Genomic DNA, 8,719 nt, shown 5'->3' on the forward strand with positions numbered 1-8,719 from the left:
CACCTTAAACGTGAAATTGTTTACTTTACAAATGCCCTGTTAACACACACTTTAGTGTCCCGTGTTGCTGGCTAAAAGTTAAAACCCTCTTAAAACAGTTTTTTCCACTCTGATCAAGCAGCTGTGACGTTGATTAATTATAGACCAATTATGGAAAAATGGCCTGTGCTCGATGTCAATTCCTTATATAGTGAACTTATCAGGAAAGGAGTACAGTAGACACACACTAAGTGTACATTTAACTACATTTATTTATTTTGGATTTGATCATATAAACCCATAACGTGAGTGCTCTATTTGTGTGTATTTATATGTTTGTTACATAAATACTTGGCCACTGTCAGACCAAACAACCCACAACTTTAAAGAGATTTCAGGTCATTTTAAAATGATGTAAACTTTGATAATTAGCAAAGTATTTCAAATATGATGTTGTTTCTGCCCGAGTAGATAACAATTCCAGTAAACACTCAACTTTTATGATATTGTATGATTAGTTTTGGGTCTACTTTTTCTGCTTCTTTTTCTCATTGATGACAAACTCTCCTTTTTGAGTAACTATAACTTTGGGGCCTCTTATTTCTTTTCCACAGCAGATGGAGAACTTCATCCTGTATGAGGAGCTTGGAGTGGGTCGTAGCTCTGTTGTCTATAAAGGAAGGAGGAAGGGCAACCTTAACTATGTGGCCATCATCTGCACCGGCAAAGCAAAGAGACCTGAGATCACTAACCATGTAGGATAGCATTTTAAACTTTATGAGTTCATTAAGACATCAGTTACATTTTCATTATTTTCATTTACTATTACAATGGTTGTTTTAAGCTGCTACAGAAGGCAGAAATCACCGACAATGGTTCCAATATAATTGTTTTTAACACTATTGTTACAGGCTTAAAAATTGCTCTGCAATAAATCTATGCTTTGAACATCAGCCTTTTGGCTCCTTTGTTATTTTCAAATTGAATGAATCATGAGATCATGTGATTAGTGCACGCAATTTTTTTGGGTGGATTTTGCCACTGAGATTTGCAGTGAAGAATACCAACTTGTCTACAGTACATATTTCTCTGTCCTGTTAGGTACGTCTCAGCCATGATGTGGACCATCCAAATATTGTATGCTTCTATGAGTGGTATGAGACAAGTAACCACCTCTGGCTGGTGGTGGAGCTTTGTACAGGTCAGTAATTATGTCTGGAAAGGAGTTGAGATAAGCAGTCATGCACAATTAGATGTAACAACATGCTGCTGAACTTCATCTATAAAAAGATATAGTGAGATGCACATCTTAAACTGAAAGTGTCTCACAAATAGTAGCCTTATAATCTGTTTTTATGCCATTACTCACATATTCACTTCAAGTTTAGATTGTACGCTGGCACATGTTTTTTTTTTTACACAGATTTGATTGCTGGTTTTTAAAACAATGCAACAGGAGTCAATCTGGGTCCTAATATTATTTTCTACTTCATTCTTGCTTTCATCTCTCTATTTTCCGATAAATTACCAATGTCTTTGTTTTCTCTGTGTTCATATCAGGCGGTTCCCTGGAGTCTGTAGTTAGTCGTGATGGAAGTCTGTCAGAAGATGTGGTGAGAAGGTTTGGATGGGACATGGTCAAAGGACTGAAACACATCCATGAATTAGGAATCGTTTTCTCTGACCTGACCCCTGCAAAGGTTTGCATTTGCATTGATGTGTAAGACTAAAAGTATAACAACAACAATATTATTATTATCATCACATAAATACAGTACTTCTCTTTCTTTCTCCCCGTAGATCTTACTAGATGGTAGTGGCATTCTGAAGTTTGGTAACTTCTGTCTGTCCAAGGCAGAGGGAGAGACTTTGGAGGATTTCTTTACCTTACTCTCTATATCTGAGGAGCCAGGCGAAGGAGACAACTTTGACAACATGAGGAAAAGATTACAAGGTCAGATGACCACCATCTTCCCCCCTGTTTGGTCTGTATGTCATTTCTTAGTTGATCCATGGAGAAGCTAAGGAGATTAGCTAAGAGGAGCCCCAAGATATACCATTTTTATTGGATCCCGTTGAATTAGGACACTGCATATTCTGTGTGTACTTGGGTAAACTAAGTGGCAGCTGGGGATCATGTGAACAAGGTAGGCAGGAATCTTATGCTTATAGGTGTGCAACATCAGGAGATGTATTTCAGCTGAGGTGACAAAAAAAACAACTCTTGTGCAATTTGATTTAAAATGTCAGGAGGCAGTGGATGGGGTAGAAGGTGATGAAGCAGTTGTTGTTGGTACATGGAGATCATATCAGAAACTAAAACTTCTATACATTGTGGAGCTTGTGTACTATATGCGAGCTTAGTGATCTAAAGATGTCAATTTCTATCAGTATTTTAAATAAGTTTTCTAACATTAACTATATGATTGTCTTGTACTATATTTGTTTTTATAATTATTATATGTGTATTTTCAGGTTCTCCAGCGTACAGTGCTCCAGAGGTTTTACAGGGATCAGAAACCAATATGAGCTCTGATCTTTGGGCTCTGGGTTGTATACTCTACTACGTGTACACTGGTACTTGCATGCAAACACACTCCCACGCACACACATGCATACATTGAAAATTATGAAAAACATTATTGTTTATTTATTTTGCTCTTGTGCTCTGTTGGATGTCTGTTATTCTTGAGAATTATAAAGATGATATTTCTGATGAATACTGGACTGAAAAAAATATTGATGATGAAAGCTGATGAAAGAACTGTATGTTAATATACTGTACTGTACTAATACTATACTAAACTGCTTTTGTTTTCCAGGTAAACCTCCATTCTACTCTGATAGCTACACTGAACTGACAGAGATGATTTTGCATCAGGAACCATCACCCCCCAGACAGACAGGTCATACACACACACACACACACACACACACACACACACGGTTGCACATGGACATAAGCTCACACACAATTGTCATATTTGACAAAATACATTTGTCTTGCATGTTGCTGTTATAGAGTATTTTTTTGGTTTATTTAATGAAGTTATTACTGTTGTTTGTTAGTGTTTTCTGCAGATCCTCCCAGTCAGGACTTCCAGAGTGTTCTGACAGGCTTGCTCAACAAAAATCCACATAAAAGGTCAAGTCCATACACACAGTCCCAGCACACACTATACTACTGCTTTTACTACCATCATCATAAGGTTTATCAGGGCTGGAAAACTTGAGGGAGCTTGCAATTTGATTTGGTCACAAATACGATTCAATATCCATATGTCCAGCTAAAAATGTACAAAAATGTACTGAGCAGGTTGGCGTTTGTTGCTCATTTGCCCCACAAAAGGATGCATGTGATCAGTATCAATACTCAGATAGACAGTGGCATTGAAAATATGTATAGTTAGTATTAAGGTGGACAAAGTGAGCTAAGAAAACAAACCCCTCACATTACACCACCACCATCAGCCTTGACTGGCGCAGGGCAGGTTGGGTTCATGGATTCATGCTGACGAAGCCTAATTCTAAACCAACCCTCTGCAGCCTCAACAGAAATCGAGATTCGTCAGACCAGACTACATTTTTCCAATCTTCAACTGCCCAGTTTTTGTGAGCCAGTGCCCGTTGATTTCTATCCTTGGCTGACAGGAGTGGAACCTGACATGGTCCTCTGCTGTCTGCCGCCTCGAGGCTGGACGTGTTTTGCATTCTGAAATGCTTTTCTGCTCACCCCGGAGTGGTTATCTGAGTTACTGTAGCCTTTATGTCAGCTCAAACCAGCCTGGCCAGTCTCCAGTGACTCCTCTCATTAAAAAGGAGTTTCCATCTGCAAAACTGCTGGTCCCTGAATGTTTTTTTTCACTCAGAGTGAACTTTAGAGACTCCAGTGAGATCAGCAGTTACAGAAATTCTCAAACCAGCTGACTTGACTTGTTGCTGAGATGACATTTTTTTCCACACTTTGATGTTTAATACGAACATTAACTGAACTTCCTGACCTGTATGTGCATTATTTTAAGCATTGTATTGCTGCCACATGATATTTAAACCAATAAGCAGGTTTACATATGTTCCAAATACAGTGAGTGTATATGATGTTAACATCACAATGCTGCAGATGCTATTGTTGTGTAGTAGTTATGGTTTCCAATCAAGTTGGTTATATTTTGATGAGTCCTCCACACAATTAAGCTATTGTCTTGTTCTGAGTATTATAAAGAAGTTTTATTGATAAAGCAAGTCTAGTTCTTGATCTAAGTAAAATACTTGAGTTTCTCAGACAGTGAAATGTATTTAATGTTAATGTTGAATCGTTGAAATGCTTCAGACTGCTACTTCTTTGCATGCTGGGCTTAGTGTAATTTTCATAGGTCCTAATGTTTAGTTATATTTTTCTTCTTTAGGATGGACTGGCCAGAGCTGCTGAATCACCCTTTCTGGACACAAGTACTAAAGGAGGAACAGTATCTAGAAGAAGGTGAAGAGGAGGATGAAAAAAACGATGAGGGAGGAAGAAATGGCAACAACAAAGTTGGTAGCTTGAGGTGTGTTGATCAATTATTATCTCTCTTGATTTTAAAGCTCCAACAGGACAGATATGTTGTTGCAGATATTTTACTGCATCTCTGTATATTTGCTTACAAAACATTAGGTAATGCATAGTTGGTCTTTTTTTTTTTTTAAATATCTTCACAGACACACAAGGACGTGTGACCTTTTCTCTCCAGGACAGGCAGACAAGCTTCCCAACAGCCACCCAGACACCACCCAGCCAGCCTATAGGATGTCTAAGAAGAAAATAATCTCCTCACATGAAACAACTGAAACAACTGACAGATCCTCTGACAGAAGGACTGATAGCCAACAATCTAACATGCGCATGTCCTGTGGAGCCTTAAGGAAAAGCCAGGGCTTGGAAATTGAGGAAGCAAAGAAGAGAACAGGGGAGGGAGAGCCAAAACCTGAAGATGATCCCGTGCTGTCTGGAGCCCGGCAGATGTGCCACACACTGCAGCTCAATACGTCATTCACACTTGGTAAGAGATTCCTTGATGTCTGTCTTTTGTTACGTTTATGTGGTTTAAGTTAGGCATTGGGCTTAAATACTTGGTCACATTAAGCTATGTAATTTTAGAATATAATAAACCAGTTCATACCCAGACATTTTGTATACATCTTCTGACACAGTGCATCCGGAAAGTATTCACAGTGCTTCACTTTTTCCACATTTTGTTATGTTACAGCTTTATTCCAAAATCGATTAAATTCATGTTTTTCCTCAAAATTCTACACACAATACCTGATAAAGTGAAAAAAGTTTGTTTAAATTTTTTTGCAAGTTCTATTAAAAATAAAGAATGAAAATATACCACGTACATAAGTATTCACAGCCTTTGCTCAATACTTTGTTGAAGCACCTTTGGCAGCAATTACAGCCTCAAGTCTTTTTGAGTATAATGCTATAAGCTTAGCACCTATTTTTGGGCAGTTTCTCCCATTCTTCTTTGCAGGACTTCTCAAGCTCCATCAGGTTGGATGGGGAGCGTCGGTGCACCGCCATTTTCAGATCTCTCCAGAGATGTTCAATCGGGTTCAAGTCTGGGCTCTGCCTGGGCCACTCAAGGACATTCACAGAGTTGTCCCGAAGCCACTCCTTTGTTATCTTGGCTGTGTGCTTCGGGTTGTTGTCCTGTTGGAAGATGAACCTTCTCCCCAGTCTGAGGTCCAGAGTGCTCTGGAGAAGGTTTTCATCAAGGATGTCTCTGTACATTGCTGCATTTATCTTTCCCTCCATCCTGACTAGTCTCCCAGTTCCTGCTACTGAAAAACATCCCCACAGCATGATGCTGCCACCACCATGCTTCACTGTAGAGATGGTATTGGCCAGGTGATGAGCGATGCCTGGTTTCCTCCAGACATGACGCTGTTTTTCTGTTTGCTATGGTTTCATTTGTGCAGATCTCACCCCTGATTAAAGAGTTTGCTCCAACTTTCACTAAGGCATGTGTTTCAGATGTATCATAATATATCCTACAAAATCTGATGTTGTACTTAATGTGCTTACTGTTCCAGATAATGTATCAGAGCTGAGGCCAAAGAGTGGCGTGGATGAGGACAACACTGAGGCCATTTTTCTGCTCAGGTTTTCCATTTTGTCTTTCTGCTTTCTGGGTCATAGTTATTTTGCTAAGGTGGTCAACCTGTTTTACAATTAGCTAATAGTTAATGTATTCTTTTTGTGGAAGAATATCAGTCTAATGTGACTGTATTTCAAATGTTTTACATTAAAGTTAGTCTTTTCTAAAATTCTTCTACACACACCTACAAATGCTGGATGGAAAAGTGATCAATTTATGAAATGTAATTTTAGAGTGAGTGACCCCAGTGATGAACATCCACTTTCACTTCTCCGAAACATAGCCACAGGGGTCAGACTCTTTTCTTCTCTTCCTGTTGCTCTTCCAGTTCCTGTGCCAACTCAAGAAGGAGCTTCAGTACCTCAGACTCCTCAAACCAGAACCCTACACCTAAGGTTACACACACACACACACACACACACACACACACACACACACACACACACACACACACACACACACACACACACACACACACACACACACACACACACACACACACACACACACACACACACACACACACACACACACACACACACACCCCGTATATTATCTTCTGCTGAGGTAAACTTTTTGATGGTCACTCTTTCCTTTCCCCTCCTCGCAGGTCAGAACTGATACCGACATCACATCCTGTGTGAAGAGTCTTCTCCATATTGACTCTGATCTGACTGTCACCCAAATCATTGACAACCCCAAGGTACAAGCACATTGTACCCAGGCTATTCCATATTTCGGGGTATTTTAATTCCGTCAAATATATCTATTGGACCTTACATTATCTTAAGTAGTAAGTCTGCTTGTGAGAAGCCTTTCCTGCTTTTTGTGTTGTGTTATAACCCCATCACACAATATATGTGTATAAGCTAAACAATATTTGGCTGAACACAATGGAACAAGTGGCTCTAGAAACAGCTCTAACCGAAGCTTACTTTGTGGTGTTCTCTGTTTATCAGATTTATAAGAGTGCCCCTGTGCGATTCAATCCTAAAACCCTGTGTGTACCAGCATATTCAGGTATGTTTATTGGAGTTGGTATCAAGCGAGGTTAGTGTCCTGCAGGAAGTAAAGAGAATCTCAGTGGCCCCAATTTATCTTGATGCTGATTTTATTTCCTCTCCTTTCTCCTCCAGTTGAGAAGCTGCGGTCTCTGAGTGATGAAGAGTGGACTGTGTTTCTGTCACGGGTCTGTTCATCCCTGGAAGAACAGAGCCCCTCCAGTGTTCCTCCTCCCTCCACAGCCATTCGATCTAGACTCAACCTGCTGTGTTACCTCTGGTCTGTGGTCGGACATAAAGTTATTGCTAACAAGCTGATTAACTCAATGCTGGTAGGAAAACATATATTTACTGTGGATCCCTGTGGGAATGTTATTGGTTTAATTGCATACCTGTGCAGTTTGACAAAACGTTTTAGATATCAACACTACATACTACTACAAACTTTACATTGTACAATTTAGACCTTTGTTTTTTCTTGGTATGTTTGTAAACGTTAACATATTTCTATATGTTATGAATTTTTGTTCCCAGCTAATCATTGGTCAAGTGGCAGTCAGTACATTAGTATAAGGACAAAATCACATATAATTATTCAGGGTTAAATAAGGAATACCTGAGAACATATATTATATGTTTTTAAGGTAACGATTGAACATTAAGAATTTAGTTGCAACTTAACACATGAAAAAGTTAACTCAATAAAAAAAATTGTAAGACATAATAGGACTGATATACAATGATGGTAATTGTTTTGTCCATCTTGTCTGTTCTTCTCATCCATTAGACATGAAAGAATATACAATTATTTTACTTTTTATTTTAAGTGCTCAATACAGTCGCTTTAGCAATCTATGAAAAAGTCATAATGAACCTGAAACCAATGTTTTGCTGACATATATGTTTATTTTTAATCTTGTTTGTCTTTCTTTTTTCTCTTTGTCTCTCTGATCTCCCTCCTTCACTCAGCTGCCAATATTGACCAAGCAGTTGCGACAAGCTTCTAACTGGGATGTGTAAGTACATTATGTATGGTATGCTCAGGGAAACAGGGACATGACTGCATGGCTTATTTGAAGTTGCAGGAACTTTTGAAAAATGGCTACTATCAATACATTTGATGTGACTGAACTTTCAATCAGAGAAATGCTATAAAAGCCCAAAATGTTGTTTTTTTTACCTCATGGCCAGAAACACACTTGTAGGACATAACACCTAGAAATGTGCACATATCCCCCACTCACTCTACTTTTGTCTCTCTCTTGCTCCTTCCTTTTTTAATAGTTCTTTAACAACTATAATAATTATTGCTGTTAACACACAGCATGGTTTAGCATGGTCTATGAGAGAAAAGTAAGAGTTTACAAAGTTCTTGTGCTTTTTGTTTGCAGGTTACAAGCTTTAATGTTTTTGTTCTTTTCAGAATTTCAGCAATTGAAATTACTACTTAAAGAAAGTCATGTGTTGATATCCAAACTGGAAATCAATACATCTTGTTTTTTATTGCAGACGGAGCAAGGTTCTCAGAGTGATGGGTCTGCTGGCTCTCAACTGTAGTGACCTTGATGAGGAAAGTCCTGTTTCTGAGGTATGAAACAC

At 38.8% G+C, this 8,719-nt stretch overlaps 1 protein-coding gene across 1 annotated transcript in view; it reads left to right on the plus strand.

The window, feature by feature from the left end:
- The first annotated feature begins 596 nt into the window (after positions 1-596).
- ulk4 (unc-51 like kinase 4) overlaps positions 597-8,719 on the plus strand; it is an 82,168-nt gene continuing 74,045 nt past the window's right edge. Inside the window, exons 1-16 of the mRNA XM_069693135.1 lie at positions 597-734; positions 1,081-1,180; positions 1,540-1,679; positions 1,780-1,933; positions 2,455-2,556; positions 2,802-2,885; positions 3,049-3,124; positions 4,386-4,526; positions 4,678-5,018; positions 6,055-6,124; positions 6,448-6,514; positions 6,730-6,822; positions 7,079-7,139; positions 7,256-7,452; positions 8,090-8,136; positions 8,630-8,708. Coding sequence (XP_069549236.1) covers positions 597-734; positions 1,081-1,180; positions 1,540-1,679; positions 1,780-1,933; positions 2,455-2,556; positions 2,802-2,885; positions 3,049-3,124; positions 4,386-4,526; positions 4,678-5,018; positions 6,055-6,124; positions 6,448-6,514; positions 6,730-6,822; positions 7,079-7,139; positions 7,256-7,452; positions 8,090-8,136; positions 8,630-8,708 — 1,890 coding nt within the window. The remainder of the gene's footprint in view (positions 735-1,080; positions 1,181-1,539; positions 1,680-1,779; positions 1,934-2,454; positions 2,557-2,801; positions 2,886-3,048; positions 3,125-4,385; positions 4,527-4,677; positions 5,019-6,054; positions 6,125-6,447; positions 6,515-6,729; positions 6,823-7,078; positions 7,140-7,255; positions 7,453-8,089; positions 8,137-8,629; positions 8,709-8,719) is intronic.

This window comes from Brachyistius frenatus, unplaced genomic scaffold (genome assembly GCF_029030835.1).
Source record: "Brachyistius frenatus isolate BFR_SWC_R1_liver_20210118 unplaced genomic scaffold, ASM2903083v1 Contig_14, whole genome shotgun sequence".
NCBI classification, from domain to species: Eukaryota; Metazoa; Chordata; class Actinopteri; family Embiotocidae; genus Brachyistius; species Brachyistius frenatus.